Here is a 21,658-nt window from a genome sequence, read left to right as displayed (position 1 = left end):
TGACCCGACTTGAAAATGACCCAACCTGATTATAACCCGCAAATTATTGACTTGAACCGAATCCGACTTGAATGATTCCACTTGAAAATGACCCGACCTGATTATAACCCGCAAATTATTGACTTGAACCAAACCCGACTCAAACCCGAGAATGACCCGACCTGATTCTAACCCGCGAATTATTGACTTGAACCGAACCTGACTCAAACTCGAGAATTACCCTAACCTGTTTGCCGTTTTAACCCGTGAAAACCCGATTTAAACCCGACATATTGTTCACCCGACCCGAATGTAACCCGACCTGTTATTAACCCTACCTAAACCTGACCCAAACCCGATAAGAAATATGACCCGACGTGACTCGATTCAAGCATGACCCAACCAAAACTTGACCCACATAGGTTATGGAATTAATATGAATTTACTCGACCCGAGTTGACCCGACCCTCTCTTACCCGACCTAAACCCGACCTGTTTACCCGAATTGACAACTCTAGCCACACCATGTGATCACTTGTAAAAAAAAATAAAGTAATCCTCGTAACACTGATCGAATAACCCATGTAACACTGATTAAATAATCCCTAGAACACCGATGAAGTAACCCCTATAACAGTGATCGAGAAACCCTTATAACCCTAACAAAGTAACTCCCATAATGGTTGGCCACACTGTGTGGCTAGCTGCATATAAAAATTTGTGATTTTTGAGGAAGAGATTACATCCTGGGTTCTGTAGTTGCAAGCTTCACCCAATTTCAACCCAAATTTTATTGTATCTAGTATAGTAACATAGACTTACCTAAATAATTTCAACCCAAACTTAATTTACTTTGTATACTTTTGAATTAATCAGGAAAAATTAACTAAATCATTGAGGCTTTAATTTTTCTAAATCATTAATATTGTAATCAAAAGACCCCTGGGCATTAAATTAGTCTGAATAATATTAACGAGCCTGCCATACTATAAAATGGGCCTTGTCTTTGAAAATAGTTTACTGTTTCTGGATCAAATCTGATCCAATATTAATATTACTGGGCTATGCGGCCCACTTAGTTTATTTTGTGCTTTCGTTGTTTTGGAATTTTCAAGAAGTGAACAAGACTGTGCGAAAAATATTTAATCAAAAAGCTAGGCTTTAGTATCAAGTATCAATTCATTTTTTTTTTTTCATGTTGAACCTATAATTTGATCCATGATGGTGTGATACGGAGCATATAAGAAGTGCTATCTTCGTTTCATATTGTTTTTAACCGTTAATGTGCGTCAATATGAACATGGAACATATATCCCTTATCATGTACGTGTAAGAAAAAACAAAAAATTTCTTATCAAAAACATAAATAATCATAAAAAATTAACATTCTGATATAGCAAATGAACAAATGGTCACAGTTTAAGATTATAAAGTGTCAAAATAAAAAATGTTAAGAGCATTATAAAGCCGGATATAGTATGATTTTTTTGCTAAGCCCAAGGGCATGTTAATAATGTTGAACAATTCAAACAAGGGTAAAAGAGTGAAAAATAAAAAATGGTATGTTTTAATCATATCAAAACCATAAAAAGGTGATTTAATGAAACTATTTATTTTTCTTTCCTATCCCGGATTTATTTTGATGTCGACACCAATTATTGAACGTCCAAATGACTATAATTTGAATCTTAATCAACTACAATAATATACAACATACAACAAATAGATGTAAATTCAAAGCAAAGAAAAAAAGTGACAGCCAATACTAACTAAAAAAATATATTATTATTTCAAATAATACTAGTATGATAATTTACAATGAATTAATCCATTCGGAACCATCAATGAAGCTAAGCGAGATAAAAGGCCCCGCTTCTTCATCCGTAAGTTCTCTAGACCATGCTACTCTCCCGGCAAAATTTGCCCCCGGACCTGTGCACTTGTATTGTCCGTAAAACACCGTCCTACACGCATTCCAACGACAACATTAATACAAGTACGTAACATTCAGTACATGTTTTACATACAACAGACTAATAAACCCTATATTTTGACCAAGTTTAAAAAGATAAAATAAACACGCTCTGTACAAGTTTAAACCCGGCCTAGAAAAATTAGTATAAGAGGTTACTTTTTTATTTCACCTAGCATCCTCATTACTAAATATGCATATATTGATAATGCAAACTCCATGCGCATGCTATATCCCAAAGAAATTGCTAGATATAGTCCATATATATATAGATACTAGATAGGATTGTAGTCCTTACATAACATATTTTATAACTATAAAATACTTATTCTTTTGTTATTTTTTATTTTCATTAATTATATTATAATTATTTTACACCATGGTGGAATATCTAAGTTGATTCGAAGTTAGGTAGTAAGAATCATTTGAACTACATAAAATAGCTACACATCATTCCAATTAAGTACCATTCTATTATATAGTGACAAAATTAGTGAATCTATGTACTTTATAGGTTGGCTACTTAATTAAGATGATAAATAATCTTTAATTTGGTACGTTTATTCAAGATGATCAAAGTACATAATAAATTTAATTAGTGGATTGTATATTTTTGAGCATATGTTATTCATTAAAATAATTATGTAAAGGGTACGGTGCCATCCAATGTGGACTCTAGCAAAAATAGGTAAGATAAAGAATGAGCTTTTTTATTTTAAAATCACAAATTAATTTAATAAAAATGAAAGAGGAAAAAGCATGGAATTTTATGGAGGAATCTGACTAGCCTTAAGGTGGAATCTGGTTCTTAATTTCTATGTTTGGGTTGAGCGCTCTTTGCTTCAATCATCATATAAAGTCATGCACGGGTGTAAGAAGGCCTAGTCCCACCACCAACTCTCTATAATGGACTTTATGTGTTTGAGTGTTTTTCCTCTTTTCTATTTTTATAGTAAGATTAGGTCGAGTTGATGTTTACTCCAACCTAGGATAAGATACGAGTCATGTAATCAAGTATGTGTTAATTATTCGATAAGTTGTTGAGTACATGTGATGAAAAGTTTAAATATATTATTTCGTATATTACAATAATTTGAGATATTCTGTACCTTTTTAGTATCTACTTAGTAATACTAATACCGAAAAAGTGAGAATATCAATCAATGAACTCCATTATTACTAATATAGTCGTCAAGATACCTATTTTAGCTTCTAGAGCTACTTTCAATTCCTAGTTCAAGATCTTATTCTTAACAATAATAACTCATTAAAATCATTTTATGATTCATATACAACAAAAAGGCCAAAGGTATGGTCATAGACTCATCATAGCTAGTGATAAATTTCGCACGCTTTTTAATTTGTTTTGTTCTTTACATAGTTGCTTTTCATGCTTATATAGACCTTTGTCATCTTCCGTTTAACTAGACAATCTTATGTTATTTAGCCTAATATCAAGTCCTTTAAGTTCAATAAACACAACTTGGTACTTTTATGCTACATACTTTTACATGACAAGAGCCAAGAGCGAGGTAGGTCTAGCTATGCATATATATGTTTAATTTATGCAACTTGGTACTATGAAGTTATGTTTATATATGTATCCTTTTGCTTAATTAAATAAGAATAGTTTCCAGCCTATGCCACCAGGCCCACCATTGTATTAATTCACACACCAACGTATGACATACATGCAATCACATAACATCAGACTTTGATAAACCATGATAAATACGCGTGATTAGTAAAAGAGAGAGGGAGGACATACAATTCGCGGTTAGGGTCACCCCAATTATACCAGCCGGCGGGGATGATGATGTTGTCAATGTAAGTGAAAGCGAAGACGACCCTAGAGAAGGGACCCCAAGCCCTACCAAGATACAAAGCACCTGAACCCGTGACCTTACAGTTAACAAAAGAGAAGCCAGTATCATCTAACATGCTACTCCTTCCTTGCGCTGTTACTGCCCCGTATCTTTGTGCTATTGCGTGCACATGACATCCCTGCCATCCAATCATCCATTTCTTAATACAAAAATCAATAATTAAGGCTAATTATAAATAAAATTTCTACAAGATTGAGAATATATAAGGAATTTTGCTCTTGTATTTTTTCTACTTATTTGAGTATGACTCATGTATAACATTAGATGAGTAATATTTAAGTGATGACATGTACAATGCAATATAAAACTATATGATTGTTAATTTTTTTTTTTTTTTTTAAGAGCCATAAGGACAAATGATGAAAACCAATCCGAAAATCTCCTAGGGCGGGAGGGAAGCTCTAACCAGTAACCACTTGAGCTATCCTCACTCTTATTAAAAATTTAATATCTATTTTTATGCTAATTTATTTGTTCAATATTATTTAATTTTATGCGCTATAGGATATGGTTTATATAGGTAATAGATGGGGAATTTAAAATAGTACTTCTCTTTACAAAAACAATTTTATTAGAATAACTTACTTAAGTATTTTGGCAAAAGTTTTTCTTCCCCTCTAAAAACTACAAAGTATATTTCATATTAACATACAAATTACCAAGTATAAGACAAGAAGTGAAGAAGAAATAATAAATTAATAATGGATAGATTCTAATAATCTTAAAACCGTGTCGATTTCAAATGGGGGGAACCTAACAGTAAAAGGATATAAATAATGTAAGTAGACAATATATTCACATGAAAGTTCATATCTTTTTGTCTACATTGTTATAGATGATTTGTTTTCGGCTTTTTGCATGGCTTTGTCAAACCAATTTGATTATTTTTTGAACTTTAGTATATATTTTCACGAATTTCTTGTTTGTGAAAGTTGGAAGACTCTCAATCTCTTATATTATGCAACAATTAAAAGGGACTTTTTAATACAATCAATGTATTTTAAGTTTTTAACCTAAAAAATAAAAATAGGTAAATGAAATATTCCTCCCAAGACAAGGACAAAAGTGGATATACCATATTCATACAATATTTAGAGCTGGCCAATAACACTAAAGTTTCTACTTTATGAATTCTTTAATGTGGATCGTTAATTATAAACATTTTTACACAAAACTTTCTACTAACTTCTAAAAAGAGTTAGCACGTCATTAACAGAACATCTTAACGGGAAATTATGTACATAAACAACATTTATCGTCACTATCAATCATTGATTAAAGTTATAAACTATGATTGACTAATAAGATGTCAATAAGGGTATATCAATAAGACAATAACGATGTGGTTCCTTTAATATTTTAAAATACTCCATATGTTTAAATATTTAAGATAAGTATGACTAGAATCTACGATCATGAGTAAATTAAATTTACATGAGAGTAACTCAAATTCGCGTGATATTTAAAAATAAAATATACCTCAAATAGAGATAGACCATTGCCAAAGATGAAATCAACGGAACCCTCAATGTAGCAATCTTTGTAATAATGCCTACCAAGATGATCATAAAGAGTGTCTTGTGCTCCTAAAAATTTACATCCTATAAAAGCAGCTGTATCTGCTGATATTCTGAATGCCACTGCTTGTACACTTTGTGCTCCTGATGCTGGTAATGGAGTGGTATTCTGCATAAACATAATTTCATAAGAATTTTACAGCAAGTTTGGTAGACGGTTATAAATGATTATATTAATGAATACTCTAAACTATCTCATGCTTAATTAGTTTTTAAATATAAGTCTACTACTTAAGTGGTAGAGAGGATTGTTTCAATTAAATCTTCAAATGAGCATACATCTCATAGGTGTATTTAGCTTTAGGTATAGCCGAATACTTGATAAAATATTTAGTAAAAGTATTATTTAGATTTGAAAATTACTCATCATAATTTGAACTAATAATGTAATAATTGAATCCAAACCGAACGAATAATAGTAAACTACACCAAGTCAACCTCCAAAGTCACATGCAAATCAAACAAGGTCCAAATAAAATCCCAACAAAAAAAAAAAAAAAAAAAAAAAAAAAAAAGAGTTGAATATTTTCATGCTAACTCAAAGATTTGTCTTAGAGCTTATAATTATATTGGAACCTTATAAAGGATATTTTAAAAATAGTACAACAAAAATATATCAAATTGAGAGAGACATAAATATAAAAAAAAGATAAGAAAATAAAAACCTTGAAGGTGATGTTTTTGGCCATGAAATAAAGAGAATTAACAGCAAATGTAGCTGAACTGTAAGTTCCCAAAGGTTTGCCATTGGGCCCAATTGTTTTTGCTGTGTCTCCCCATTGGACTATTGTGTTATCTGCTCCTTCTCCTTGTATGGTTATGAAAGATTTTAGTGGGGGTATGTTCACCTTCTCCCTATAAATTCCATAAAAAAATTAATCCACAAAAAATTTAGAGTATATAAATCTCTCATTTCATATTTGATCATTATCAAGCAAAAATCATTAAAAATCAAAAAATTATTAGCACATTGATCAAGTGAAAATTTGCATGTAAAGTTTTAGGAAAGTATTTAAGACTCGAGATTAAAAACAATATTGCTTACTTCAACGTGCTTTGTGAAACACTTAAAAATCGAATGCAATTGGGTTTTGAGTTAGGTGTATATTCAAGACATAGGATCAAAAAACTTGTACACATTAAGAAGTGTTGTGTTTGTGACATATGCATCTAAATTTGACATCAAAAGCATATTAAGTCTTGGAGGAGGTTGTACCCTATTAAAGAATCTCGTCTATCATTGGTCTCAGTGACAAAATGTACACCAGTAAAAAAATAAAATTAAATCAAATGCATGTAATTTCCACCTTTAGAAACAAGTTTGGAATCAAACACTTTTCAAACTTTACGTTCATAAAATCAAACTCAATGTCATTTCTCAAAATTATTACAAATTCAAAACTTATGATCATTTTCAACCTAAAAAAACAGAGCATTTCACAAAGGTGAAAAAACAGAGCATCCCAACAAAAATCAAGAAAAAAAGAGAGAAAGAAAAAGAAAACTTACGTGTAAGTTCCAGCTTTAACCTTGATAACAACTCTAACAAGATTAATGGCGGGAAGAGAATCAATGGCATCTTGAATAGTAGTAAAATCTCCAGTAACAGGGTTTTTACTAACAGTCAAAGTGTAAGAAGGAAATAGCTTATTTTTGGCTGTTTTAAAAAGGGTATGTTTAAGACTACCAACAAAATTAACCCACTTCATAAACTGTTTTTCCGAGTTATATGTTTGTGTCATATTAATGGTTAATTGTTTCGGGTTTGGTTTTCGGTGTTTTACATGATGGATTTTACCATGTTTATGATGATGATGATCACTATGACCTTTGCCATGGCATAATCTTTGGTAGATTGAACAATGTAACAAAAAAAGTAGGAGAATTGAAAGAAATAGTTTTTTCCTAGACATAACTAGTTTTTAAGGACTAAAAATAATGTTGTAGGAAATAGCTAAGAGAATGTGGAGGGAATGTTGATGGGATGAGTTTAAAGTGTGGCAAAATGTGAGTTTATATAGTATTACTTAGTTTTAGGTGGAAAGTGAGTTTGTTTTGTAGTTTAATGGAATGTTATTATAGGTCACGGGTGCTTCGGCTTACAACATTACAAAATAATGAGAGAGAAAGTGAGAGGATTCACAAGTGAGGAAAGTAGGCCACAAAGACATGGGAGGATCCCACGTTTGCACTACTTTTTCAATTCGGATCATTAAAAAAAATACACTTAATGATTAACTTGTTCTCCATAAAACATCATTTGAAATTAGCGGGTTTTATATATATAGTCTCGGTGCCATACAAATAGTATGTAAGAATATTGATACATGTTCAGTTTTAGTAATCTGAATAAAATAAGTTTTTTAGATTTGATTAAAGCTGATCAAAGTCAATAAATTAAGTATAAACTGCATAAGTTGAAATTTGCGTCAATCAACCTAAATAAGTCCAACAAGGTCTAATAATATCATTTCAGATAAATTCAGGTGAAGCGAATGCACCTTAATTCACAATTCACAAGAATATGATATACGTTCAAAACGATGTTTTATGGAGAACTAGTTAGCCAAATAGCTGAAGTATAGAATTCTATTTTTAGTACCAACTTGTTACGGTAGTCTTTTCCTAGTTGGTGTAAATAAATACCCGTGAATGCCTTTTTTCTTGAGTTGGTTTTGGTTGTGTTTGTGTTTGTTTGTGGATAAATTATTGTTTATCAAGTACTATTATCTCATGAGGATTGTATCATTTTGTGGCCTTATTACTAATTAGTCTTGTTAAATGAATTTAAAAGTTGTGATATCACATGACTGCTAAATTTGATGGAAAAGTGAACATCTTAAGGATTAATAAGTATTTTTCTCATTTGAGACTAGTTTATTAACAAAACTTTTCAGTTATCAATGTGATCATTGTCGAACTTTCTATGTTTTGTTGACCCTATATACCTCGTTTGTTTCTGATCCAAGAATCAAACAATTGGGAGTTTGGGACACCTACATTCCAGTATTTTACCATGGTAAAAGAAATTAATTGATATTGCCTCTAAACTCATTTTAACCATTTTAAAACACACTTATCCATAGTGTCTAACCAAACTACTCCCTCCGTTTTTAAGTACTTGCTCCATTTCTCCATGCGCGGAGTCTCGTTTTGACTACAAATTGATCCGAGTCTCGTTTTAGCTTCTCTAAAACAATGAATAACAGAACATGAACAATATATGTTAAGATCCTCAAACACTCATATATAAAACTTACGAGTTTTCATAAAATATAACATTCTTTCCGAATTGATTTATTATTCCATAATTTATTTAACCTAACACTACACCCACAATTACAAGCATTTATCATTCCCTCTCGATTTTATATTACACTCCTCATAGCGGATTTATCATCACTTTTAACTCTTCAAACCATTAATATTCATTTCATAGTAATCATAATCAATAGAAATTATGTTGTTAGTCTCTACAAAATTCACATGGATAAAATGGAATTGAAAAATAGTTGTATAGTTTATGAAATTTGTAATATGACAAGTACTATGTTTCATGTTTGTACAAAAACTATAGCAATGTACGAGTAACATAGTAACATAAAAGTGTCAAAACCATCAACTTTTCACCAAACACACTGTAAAACCGCCTTTAGAAAAACAGCGTTTTGGTATCCTAATACTATTAGTTGTTTTTTGAGCTCAAACCAAACATGTTGATGGCCCATAAAAGTTCACGGATTGATCAAATAATTAGCTGCTTTGACAACCATAACACATTTCCTATTTTTCTACTTATGCACATGTTTGGGAGTTGGAACCGCCATACTTTTAGTTTTAATGGTGCTATATCTGCTTCTATTTCTATTGTGGCCTACATTCTAGCATGGTGATTAAAGATAGCGATATTATCGTAAACTTTCATTTAAAACAAACTCGTAACACATGCATGACTACTTATTTATTGTGAGATCAGAGTGATTTTAATTTATACTCGTAATTGTTTGTTTATTATGAGTACTCTTTTTAGAGGTAATGTTTCAATCCGTGTGTAACAAAATAGTAATAATATAGTGTGAGATCACCTCAACTAGTACTTGCTCTAATTAGTTGGGATGATTTTATAATGTTTTTCTTAAGATGATTATGAACATGAGAAATTTGTGATTGAAAATGGTCTTGGACCCACAATTGTGAGTTTAGGACCATTTTCTACCACAAAATTTTGGTACCACCAAAGAATGTTCATAATTAAAATAATTTAGCAATGTTTATGTAATACACAAAAACACAACAAATAATATAATGGGCAACATTGGTTTCTATTATGGGACGGCTATTAGGATGAATGTCCATGAAAAGGATGTGATTTAAATTGAGAAGCCTCAAATTCGAACCTCAAACTTAAGCATGAACAACAACAAACGATAACTATGATAATACACAATTAATTCGGAATTCAAACTTCATCATGCATGGTATAGTTAAGTCAACATATGAGTACTTAAACTTACCAAACAATAATTAACAAATGATTATTTAATTTCACCAACTTCATGATAAAATTGTTCAACAAAAAAAAAAAAAAAAAAAAAAAAAAAAAAAAAGGTGATTAGGAAAGCACTTAAATTGTTTATACAAAAATAAGAAATTCTTATCCTTGATTTAGAAAGTGGAAGTAATGGTTGTATGTTACTATATATCAGAATGTAACTTTATATGATCAAAGTCCAACTCCACGTACCTCCACCCTGCCACCCACCGCCCTTGCCACTCTTCTACTCATCCTAAAAAAGGCCTTAATGACCTAACCATGGCTTCTATACAAAATTATAAATTAAGTCAAGGGATCAATTTGTGGCTATTGAATTTTGTCATATAAACTAATTCAAGTTATAGATTCATTAAGTTGTGGTTAGTATTAATTCATTTAATTAAAATTTCTTAATGAATTAGCAAAACATTAGTAATAGGCATATCGTAATTCTAGCACTTTAATTGAAGTTGAATTAGGTTAAGGGATCTTATCTCTTGATTCTAAACTTATACATAGTGCTTTAATTAAGAAATGAGTTTTTTTAGCACAAAGCTTATTTTAACTGGTTTCATCATCCTCCTTAGTAGGGCTGGCAATCCCTGACCTGATCCAAACCGAAATTTCTAAAACCTAAATCCGAACAAAACCTGATTTTACCAAAAATTTCATATTTCGTAATAATATTAAGTTTTACACTATTTTTTTTTTATTGTTTCTAAGCATAACCCGAAATCTGACCCAAATCCAACCTGCTGACCCGAATTGCCACCCCTACTCCTTAGGCCATATAGATGTAAAGCATAGCATCATGTAAAGGGATTGGGTGAGTTTAAATTTTCATTGTATTTAGTAAGTGCATATAGTATTAACAATGGAACTCGCATTTTTAAGCTACTGTACTAAATTAGGTTTTCCCTCAATGAATAGATTTGGAAGGAAAATGATAGATCATCACTCCTTCCCATGCTCAGTTTTTTTTTTTTTTTTCCTTTTCTTGTCCCCTCCCTATAACTATCCTTTCATCATTGTATGAAAACTATAACTATCCAAACAAACTGAAATGTGAAAAGGGTACAAGAACACAGATGGCCTCGAATTAGCATGTAGACCTTTTTGGTCAAAGTGGAGCAAGTAAAATGAGACAGGAATAGTAGTATATACACTACACACTTTGTACTAAATAAAGTAGTATGTTATTTATAAACACATGTTTTTTAAAAATAAATAAAACAACATTAACAATTTCTGCTAGTAATTAAGTAAACCGCAAGCCAGTTTAGAAAGAGAGAAATGCACCTGGCTGATGAAGAATACAAGAGACGACAGATAAAAACTACGATTTCAGTTCTGGAGAAGGCAGAGTAATTTGAAATAACTACCCCATTTGATTATAATTATATAAATATTAAATATACTCGTACGTAGTATAATACAATGAACTGCATCTTTAATTCTTTACAGGCTATACAAAATATGGTAAGAGACCCTACCATATAATATGTATTATGTAATGTACATATATTTACAATTTCACCTATTAACGACCCTAAAAAGAAACAGGAAAATTAGTACCCGGGAGGCTGTGACAAGAACGGCTTTCACTTCCAGACCTTTATTGCCCCGTCTCTACTGCTTGATAGCAACAATCTCTGGTTCAATTTGACAGTAGCGAGAGAGAGAATTGAGTCACGATGACAACCTGCAGGATCAGTTGCAGCTGCTGCAAGAACTGCTTTTGTTGTCAGCTTGGTGGTAGCAGGTCGTTTCCTCATTTCCTGTGTGAAGGAGAAGAGGATAATTTTACTTTTGCATGGACAAAATAAGCATAGCTATTGACAATAATATTTAAAACACCTCCTAAATAATTTGTAGACGATAAAACTTAATTTAAAAAAACTATTCTCGTCATATCTTCAACAAGCCTAAGAATCCTGAAGTACCTGCTTAATTCAGAATAAAAACAACCTACTCTCTCTATGATAGTCATGAGCACAAATTTAGGTTCTTGTATGTGCTGAAGAATCTTAAATGAGAACAAAGTTTGACATCTCCAGTAATAAAGAAAGAAAAAAAATTATTTCACCCATTGACCTCGAATCACACAGCTTGAAGGGGCAAATGGCAATAACCAGCCAAAAATAAAATAGTGGATTCCAAAATTTCCCCTCCCAAAAATCCAAGACTATTGCCACATTGCTTAAGAGCATATAAACCCGATGCAACCTAATAGTTTCTTATATAAATGAGGCCTATGAGAATCACACCCATTACCCTCAAAGATTAGGTAGATTTCAGCAACACGGTAAGGCAAACACCAAACAATGTAAAGCTTCAAGGACTTCATCACATTCAGGGTTCAAAAACACTACAAAATAAATAAATATAGATAAGTAACTTATAAAATAACATACCTGCACAACCTGTACACCAAAGCTAGATTTACTTTCGTAAAGTTCATCATTACCAAGGCCTTTTACTGTGGGCCCAGTCACACAGTAACTGCGCTCAGGCCTGCATTATACGAGGAAAGTAAGTAATAAAGGAGAGCAGTTAATATCACAGGATGAAAAATAAAAAAAAACAAAGAGAATGTAAACCAGCACCTGCTATGGTCCCATCGGCGTATTCTCAAGTCAGTTCCACCAGTCAACAAATCTCCCCCAGGTAGAGGAAGCAATGAACGAATGCCAGAGACCCGAGGAGGAGGTTCATTCAACTCGTCAACTCGATATTTCAGGTTGACATTTCGTCTAGGGTCTGATTTGGGATTTGCCTTGTTCTGCGGTCTGGCCAATGCCCAGGGCAACTCAGAAAACTCAGCATCACCATCATTACCTGGCACTCTGAATACCTATGTATATGAAGCAAATAACCTTAGAGAGTAGAACAAGTATAATTATGAAAAGAACTTGAAGCAAACTGCCCTTTATCAAAAACCATTCTTCATATATGTAATTTTGCTTAAAACCAGCCTTTATTTTCAAACTTCTAATTCATACACCTACACTATTCACATGTAAATTTTTAACAATATACCACCAACACGTATATTTTTTCAACATCTCATAAAATGACAAAAATATACATATAGGTGGTTCATTTAAATTCTGAAAGCAATGTATATCTGTTCTTCTCCACAAAATAGTGTTATGGATGATGAATTGCCAAAGTAAAATAACCTATGGTCGTTATAAGATATTATAAAGAAAAGAAAGCTTAAAAACCTAGAGTGATTATTTGCACAAAATTAACAAGGGATAGCATGATGCAAATTTCTCTAATATACTCCTAAGTACAGTATAATATGATTATTATCTATTTTTCTCCTGACAAAGAGCAATCATGTAACACTGCCTTTCACAGACAAATGAAGAAACTGAAATTGTACCTGATGGCAGCTTCCAGTTTCAGCATTCCACAGAGAAACTTCATTACAGCCAGCAGCAACATAGACAAGAGGCCTACCCATCGAAGAAAAAGGTGTGTGTGGTAGAGGTACATAGAGACACATGTTTTCAATAGGGCATGGACGAGGATATTCCCATGAGTTGACCGGTATGCGAAACCTAAGATCCCATAGGGTCAATACACCCCTGGAAGACCCTGATATGAACCAGTTTCCTGATGGATCGGTCACCAAAGTGGAGACATAACCCTCCTCAGGAGGAGATTTTAATGTCCATGAATCAGTATTAGCCCTGGTGTCCCAAAGATGAATACCATAATTCTGAGTGCTGTACATGACCAAATGACTTGAAGAGGCTTCGGCAGAGTAGTTGACAACGCTGAGGATTGCACCTTCTCCAACATCCTTCTTCTTCACATCGGCAACACCAGAATACTTCTCAATAACATTGCCAAGTCCTCTGGAGATGTAATCCACAGAGAATGTGTGTACACTGCCATCACATGCACCAACAACAACTTGTGCAGAACCCCGAATCATTGTTGCGCACAATGCCCGGCTACCCTCCAAGGAATAGGTCAACTTAGACCTAAATGAAATATCCTTCTCTAACTTCCTCGAATCCCAAACCCTCACAGTTGAATCATCAGAAGCACTGACAAAAAAGCTGTGGTCCGTTGAAACAGCAATATCATTGACAGCAGAGCGATGTTCCTGTAGATGAGCAACCAGCACTCCACGGGGTTTCCACCCAGAGTCGGGAAGTGCTGAAGTCCATGAGACAGATGGTGATCCGGCTACATCAGCTGAGGGAGGAACATCCTCGTTAGATGTTGAACTTCCTTTTGTGCTGCTACTGCTAGAAACTCCCAAGTCTTGAAATTTGTTACTAATATATGATGCTTGGTCACTTTCCCTGGATTCAGGTTCATGTACCACTCTATGGAATTGTTTTGTGCCATTTGCAATGCTGAATGAACCTGAGACAAGTCTAGGTGCTGGGACTGAACTAGCCATGCCAAATGGTTTGTTCACCGGATCCATCCAATGTGCGGTAGATGAACCTAATCCTAGTAAGTTGGGTTGCAATGAAGTGTCAGATGCTGCTTGAGTGTTCCCCAATGCTCTTCTGTCTAGAGAGAAAGAGTATAGAGGTATGTTTTCAGATGCTTTTTCATGAAGGGTGCTATTCATACCATTGAGCTGAGGAGATATCAAGCCAGAGAACTGTAGCTTCTCTGGTGATAGATGATCCCTTATATCAATCGTACTTGAAGCATTACGGATACAACCCCTCAAAGCTCTCAATTTAGCCTCAGTACTATCACATTCCATTGTTTCTATTGCAGAAAGTCCCCCAACATTTTGATCCTCAAATTTTTGGTAAGTGTCAGGCCAATTCTCCAAGGAAAGCAAGTCCTCGTCCTGTTTCGGCAGATCAATAGCACCCCATTGATTAGGCTGTGTTGATGTATTGTACCATATCTTTCGCTGTCTCTCCAACATGTCTGAGCCCCGGGCATTTGAGATCCGGGCATTCTCTAAGACTTGATAAAACACCTGCCTAGAAACAGGAGGCTTAAGACATGAAAGAAGAGCCTTCTCTGAAGCTAATGAAGCTGGCTGCCTGCGCAGAAAAGGGCGAACAACTGGGGCTAAATAGGCATAGGAGTCGACAGCTCCCAGAATCTCACTACTTGCAGCAATGAAGGATGCAACTGACCTCCTAACCCACTGACTGGGATAGCATAGCAAGGGGAAAGCATGTTTTATCATATCAAGCAGAAGTCTTTTTCGTAAGAAACCACTATTGCACAGTACAGATAAGCAATCCAACGTATTCGCTATAACACCTTCAGTTGTATCACTCAAAGCCTGCTCAATGTATGGTGAAAGATATTCCTCAACGCTTCTTTGACCCACAAAGAAGCAAACATACACAATCTGCCCATAGAAAACTGTTCTCAACTGCTCATCACGGTCATTCAGAAAAGCAGGAAGGATAGGCAACAGAAAATCGTTGCTCTGTCTTTGACCAAAGAAGCAACACAAACCAGCAATATCCTGCAAAAGTGCTCTCCTAATATTTGGAGTCTGCTTCGAACCCATTACAAGATCCTGAACAACATCAGCTATGGATTTTCTAAGATGAGCAAGTTGTGCATTGCTGTACACTTTGAGTGCCTGACCTTTATCAGTAGATGGTGCCAGTGATTTCTGCGGGGCATTTAGCTCATCTAACATGCCTGCCTCACTCAATCTTATAGAGTGCACTAAAAATCCATATGATGTTAATGCAAGCTTAGATATATTGGTTGCATAACAAATTCGTACACTTTCCTCTGGATCATCAGGGAGCGTAGAGAGCATCGGAAGAATGTATTCAGGAAAAATTTTAGCATCACTTGGAGGAAATTCTCGAACTAGTGGCAAAATATCACACAAAGTCTCTAAAGCAGCACAACGAACAATGGCAGCTGTGTCAGACAGCATAGCAATAACATATGGGAGCACACGCTGGAGTCGATCTTCATCATCAATATATATAGATGAATACCTCAACAAGAGTATACAACAACGCCGCAGATGGGGGAGCTTGACATTACGTATGCATGAGCATAGCAAAGAAGTAATAAGAACCATACCTTGACAGCTCATATCATCAGGAGGTAGCTGTAAAAAGGGCATGCGATAAGTATCCGATTCATTGTCATATTCAGACATTAATGATTTCAAGTCGTTAATAGTGATCTTCTTCAAAAAGGCATGCTCCCGTTTCTTAAACACATCAGATATAGTTTGAAGTAGATTAGGAGAGCTGTACACCTCCTGATTTTGCAAAAGGTGAATTTTAGATGTATCCTCTTGATTTGTCTTATCACTAGAAAAATGATTTGAGTGATCCACGTCCCTAAGTAAGGCACTCAAATCACCAAGAAGCTCAAACCGCTCATTAGCTAGGCTTCTCGTCTGGAGATCTTTCTTCAAAGGGACCTTGGGATAGCTGTGCACTTGAGTTGAGACTGTTTGTTGGGATGTATTACTAGATGCATAGTTAGATGGTACCCCATGTCCTCCACTTGACTCAATATTAAACTTATTGTCCGTCATTTGCTTAACTATTTCATGGAAAGCGCTCTTACACATTACAATCTACAAAAACCATTACCCAACCAAAGCATTAGAGTCAAATAACAGAAGAATTAAAAAAATCTGGACATATATGAATTTAGATTACCCTTGCATCAGAGTCAAGAGTATTCAAACATGAATAGAAGTTGTGCAGGAATGGTGAGAAATAGTTCGGAAACACGGTGCCAGCATAACTCTGCAGATAACCTTCAGCAGATAATCGTTCATCTGGATTCAACTGGATCATGTGAAGAATCATCTTCCGTACTCCTGGATCAGGGATCTGAAATGATGGTAGACATTTCATAAAATTTATAAGCCAGTCTTTGGGCCAATAAAATCAAGAGCATAGAATCAATTTTTTATTTATTTTTTTAAATTAGCATTAATGATATGGTTGACAATGGCATGGGAACTAGGTGGCAAAGCAATTGATAAAATTCAGTGGCTAACAACCAGAAGACAAGGGCTTGTATTTCCTATCTATATAGATACTTATCAGAACTTAATTAAAATTATGTTAACTGATATTAACCTATGATCCTCCCTGGACATTTGAGTGACTATATATATAAGATTATAAGCCACCTGCCCACCTCATGAGCCAAAGTAAAGCGGTTGTTCTTCTTTCAGGGTTCAGTTCGCTAGTTTAATACATACAAGTGATGTAAACACCTCATACACCACCATCAAACATTCTCCACTGATTGGCTAGGACATGTGAGGCACCAGCAAGACACATGCACAACATGCTGTGATACTGTCTTTTCAACAGGTGATTTGGTGCTTATGGGAGATAGCAACACATTCCATGCTAGTAGAATGAGCCAGAAAATTTCAAGATTCATGTTACAAAATCAATTCATGAAGTGATCAAAAATGGTATGATTGCTAAATGTTCAGTAAGTAACCATGTCACCAATATTACAGGTTACCCAATAAATATCTTGCTTGTATTTCAAGATGCATTTAGATGCAGTACCTTCTCAAGATGCTGACTAGGATCATATTGCCCTCTCCGGTAAGCAAGCAGCTGCGAAAGTTCAAATAACGGATGGCCCTCAAGGAAAAGCTCTGCTATCACACAACTAAAAATAAAGAAAGTAATAATAAAAAAAAAAAAAAAAAATTGATCAACAAATTATCATGAAGAAACATGAAAATAAAAAGGAACAAACACAATTAAAAGCTTTTCCACAGAAAACATATACTTCGTGGATAAGCAAGAAATAATTACTTTAAAGACTTCTCAAACCAACTCATATTATTGAAATATCCAATCTTTATAAGATCAAAACAAACTCAAGACTGCACTTGGGTATTACTACATACACAATAAAAACTCACCCTACTGCAAAGATGTCCATAGATGGCTTAAGCGGTGCATCAGGCGCGACTGGCATATCATCTCCATGCTCATAAAATCTCTGTAACATATGACAATAGAGATTGTGGGTACATGATTACAACAATGACAATAACAATCAAAGCTTTAATCCCAAAGATAGAGTCAGTAATTATGGGTGCAAGATTTCATTTTAAAAAAAATTTATAATTTAAAAAAAAAAAAAAAAAAAAAAAAAGGGAGTGTATGCTGGGTTATCGTGAAGAAGTAACAACATTATTGCATGTGCACCAATTGGTTCGAAATTTTGAAATAAGGCTCAATTGTCATATATTACTACACTAGAATGGCTTCGAAACTTATCTCCAATGCACCTATGTCAATCTTCAATGCATAGTTTAAGTTGCATACCTAGATGTGATATATTTCCTTTTCCCAGCAACCACATCAGGATGAGTAAAAATTCATGGACTTTCAACTGGTAAGACCCATCATTATTTTTTGGGGTATATTACCTACAGTAAACTTGGTGTACTTATACGAATTTATGCACCCAAAAAAAATCTCATTTAATTGAAAATATTGCCCACAAATATCAAAATTTCATAAATATGTAATATCAGGTCAACATCCAACTCTATAAACTCAACCATCGCAACAGAATTTATTGCCTTTGTATATTAGGTTATTTCAGGAGAGATTGTGCACTTCGAAATTAATTTAGAGATTAAAATTTAGAGTAATTTTTACGTATGGTTCCGAGTACAAAATTTCCACAGAAATTTGCTATTTATAATTAGAAATTATTTAATTGCTATATTCAGATGGTGCATTCAAAAAGTGATTATGAAGCCACTGTTCCTCTACTTTTCAGTTTCCATATAGCAGCAAGTAGCTTATGAGAGCACAGAGAGTAGTTATATTACTATTAACAATGAAATGTAAAGAAGAATACAGCAACAATAACCTACCTCAGGTGCGAGATAACAGAGCCTTCTTCCCCCAGTATCAAAGAAAAATGAGAAATCAGATGGATCGTCATCAGGAATATAGGTCGGTTTAAAAGACGCAAAGTCAGCCAGGTAAACCCAATTCCAAGAAGTAACCAGCACATTCTCACACTTAATATCACCTCCAAAATGAAAAACCAAACACCAAATTATACACAACGCAAACTCAGAAAAACAAAAAATTACCACAATGGAGTCACTTACCATGACAAATATCATGCTCATGACTCTGCTTCAGTGCACACAAAAGCTGAAAGCAAGAAATTGAGACTCCAAAGTGATCAATCAATCCAATTCTAAAAGGACATACAAAGATGTGGAGTAGAAAAAAAAAATTACAGGAAAACCTGAAAAGCAAGCCATTTCTTCTCAATTAGGCTAAGAAAAGGCCTTGTGCTGAGCCGGTCATGGAGATTATTGAAGAAATACTGCCTGAGCAGATAAGCCGCTTTGTCGGTTTCCAGCCAAAACTGCTCACACCCAGTTCAATACCATCAATATCAGAAGAACTGCCCATATTGTCAAAAGATAAAGAAAAAAAAACTCAAAAAATACATTACAAAGCCAGCCAACAAGCAAGTTCAATCCCAACAATCAAGAGCACCCACAATATCAAGTAAACAAGCCAATTATGGTAGTTCAAAACAAATGCCAGTAACAGAACTCAAGTTCATCAATAGCACCAACATCACCAGCAGAGATGAATTCTCAAACTTTTCCAAACAATGCCAGCAACCCGAAACATCGCCTTCTCAACATCAAATCCACACACAATCAAAAGATAGAAACCCCTTCCCCAACACCACTACCCTCCTTAAAAAACCTAAAATCTTGCAGCAACCTAGTCGAAATTCCATCAACACCAGAAAAACCCACATGGAAAAACTTCCTATTTCCAAATTCTAACAGAAATTAGCTCAATTACATACGAATAATCATCGTTTTCCGAATCAATGGTCAGAATTTTAATTTAATCAACAAGTTGGAGATCAAAATTATCAAATAATATCAGCTATATAGTTCAATTCCTCAAAATAAACACATAAATTAACAGCAATCACACTTCAATTCCACCAAAAACAAAAACTCAAATTTTCCAAAAACCAACAACAGCCCAATTCAATTGCACCAAAATTAAAAACACCCAACAAATCAAACCCCAAAAAAGCAACAAAATTGATACCTGAAAAGGCCAAACATGGGGATTTTCAATAGAACGAAAGATATCCCGAATATGAAAGAGTCTTTTCTCATAATCCCGCAAATCGATCTGGTCGCCTCGTTTGAAGTAAACCTTAACAAGAACAAGGCCTTCATCGTGTTTACATTGAATTGATTTGAAGAATCGACCACGACCAAGTACTTCTTTAAGAACTAAATTGTACGATGATGGAAGATCATGAAGGTAATACTCTGTTGCTGATGCTTGCGTTGTTCTTGCGATCTTATTTCCCATATTTCACTTTCTCTCTCCTCTTTTTGCTTCATCTACAGTTGCTTAATTGCTTATTCTGGGACTGCCATGGATTTAAATTCTAAGGTTTTTTTCAATCTTTTTGGGATGTTTGTTTGTTTGGTTATGTGTGTACGTTTCTTAAACGGGTCAGAGTGATGAATTACCGGGTCCTTGAGTGTTGTGTTGGGGTTCATAAGTCGTATATTGACATGCCCACATACGTGGTAATAATCTTGATATCTTGACTTGATTGTGATTTGGCCTACAATAAGCCCAAGGACTTGGTGTTTGGGTTGAGGGAGCATTTGAATAAGGATATAAGCGATATAGACCCTATTTGGCGGTATCGTTTTATGTAAAGATTAGTGTTGACTATTGAGATTAAGTTTAGTTCATCTTATTGATCGTCCTAATCAAATTTAGAACTTTACTACGATTACAAAATCAAATATAGTTAATGATAGATAAACACAAATTAAAATAAATAAGATTTGATCTATCTGCCTTGATGTGTTGGGAACATACCAAATCTAACCTTATATTGACTCCTATCAAAGAAAAAAGAACTAATCTGACTTGAATCAAAAAGATGATATATTTGACTCCAATTAGGAATAGCGAGTACTTTTCATAAGAGTAGAGCTCTCAAAAGTTGACCCGTCCCGAAATACCGACTCAAACCCGATTACTAATCGACCCATCTGAACCCGAAAAAATAGTGACCCAAACCCGACCTGAAACCAAACCTAGACCCGAATTGACCCAAGTAAACCCGAACATGAACTGACCTGGAGATGACCCGACCCGAATGTAACCCGTAAATTATTGATCTGAACCGAACCCGACTTGCACCGAAATTGACCCAAACCCGTTTTAACCCGAATTTAACCCGACTTGTTACTAACCTGACCTGAATTCAACCCGACTTGTTCCTAACCCGACCCGAATTTAACCCAACCTGTTACAAACCCGACCCGAAATCAACCCGACTTGTTATTGACATGACCTAAATTCAACCCGACTTTTTATTGACCCGACCCGAATTTTACCATACGTATTACTTACCCAACCCAAAAATTCAACCCGATCTGTTACTAACCCGACTCGAAATTAACACGACTTGTTATTGACCCGACCTAAATTCAACCCAAATTGTTCCTGACCCGATTTCAAATCACCTTAATTGCAATTTAGACCACCTTATTATAGTTAATCAAAGCATTTTGTCTAGGGAGACCAAGTCCGTCCAGGCCAGCAAAACAAAGGAGCATTATCCTCAAATTAAGAGTTAAATATAGTATATATTTGTTGCATGGTCAAAGGAGATAATTATCTTCCTAAATTATAAACTATAGTTT

The 21,658-nt window shown here is 34.4% G+C and overlaps 2 protein-coding genes across 2 annotated transcripts; both read right to left on the bottom strand.

Annotated features, from left to right (window-relative positions):
* Positions 1-1,572: 1,572 nt before the first annotated feature.
* LOC145634223 (putative pectinesterase 53) lies at positions 1,573-7,384 on the bottom strand. The gene is made up of 5 exons (XM_081685648.1): positions 6,924-7,384; positions 6,080-6,269; positions 5,317-5,523; positions 3,720-3,955; positions 1,573-1,943 (listed from the first exon to the last, which is right to left on the bottom strand). Exons 1-5 carry the CDS (start codon positions 7,325-7,327, stop codon positions 1,793-1,795), a joined length of 1,188 nt encoding a protein of 395 aa, XP_081541774.1. The 5' UTR covers positions 7,328-7,384; the 3' UTR covers positions 1,573-1,792.
* Positions 7,385-11,316: 3,932 nt separating this feature from the next.
* Positions 11,317-20,460, bottom strand: LOC145635530 (serine/threonine-protein kinase VPS15-like). Its single transcript, XM_081686830.1, has 11 exons — positions 20,028-20,460; positions 19,192-19,314; positions 19,049-19,094; positions 18,806-18,966; positions 17,837-17,916; positions 17,472-17,577; positions 16,596-16,772; positions 13,340-16,510; positions 12,555-12,802; positions 12,363-12,462; positions 11,317-11,726 (listed from the first exon to the last, which is right to left on the bottom strand). Exons 1-11 carry the CDS (start codon positions 20,298-20,300, stop codon positions 11,550-11,552), a joined length of 4,662 nt encoding a protein of 1,553 aa, XP_081542956.1. The 5' UTR covers positions 20,301-20,460; the 3' UTR covers positions 11,317-11,549.
* Between the last annotated feature and the right edge of the window lie 1,198 nt (positions 20,461-21,658).

Source organism: Chenopodium album, chromosome 6, assembly GCF_948465745.1.
Source record: "Chenopodium album chromosome 6, dcCheAlbu1.1, whole genome shotgun sequence".
In the NCBI taxonomy this organism is placed as follows: domain Eukaryota; kingdom Viridiplantae; phylum Streptophyta; class Magnoliopsida; order Caryophyllales; family Amaranthaceae; genus Chenopodium; species Chenopodium album.
Note: the sequence above shows the minus strand (reverse complement) of the source record. Positions and strands in the feature narration are given on the sequence as shown.

What these genes read in the sequence shown, in the direction of transcription:
- LOC145634223 (XM_081685648.1), bottom strand. Translation starts at nt 7,327, where the DNA reads ATGTCTAGGAAAAAACTATTTCTTTCAATTCTCCTACTTTTTTTGTTA. An exon ending in CCAAAAACATCACCTTCAAG is followed by an intron (nt 5,524 to 6,079) that starts GTTTTTATTTTC and finishes ATGTTTATGCAG; the next exon opens with AATACCACTCCATTACCAGC. An exon ending in GGTGACCCTAACCGCGAATT is followed by an intron (nt 1,944 to 3,719) that starts GTATGTCCTCCC and finishes GAATGCGTGTAG; the next exon opens with GACGGTGTTTTACGGACAAT.
- LOC145635530 (XM_081686830.1), bottom strand. Translation starts at nt 20,300, where the DNA reads ATGGGAAATAAGATCGCAAGAACAACGCAAGCATCAGCAACAGAGTAT. An exon ending in AGAAATGGCTTGCTTTTCAG is followed by an intron (nt 19,095 to 19,191) that starts GTTTTCCTGTAA and finishes TCTTGCTTTCAG; the next exon opens with CTTTTGTGTGCACTGAAGCA. An exon ending in TGAGCATGATATTTGTCATG is followed by an intron (nt 18,967 to 19,048) that starts GTAAGTGACTCC and finishes TTCATTTTGGAG; the next exon opens with GTGATATTAAGTGTGAGAAT.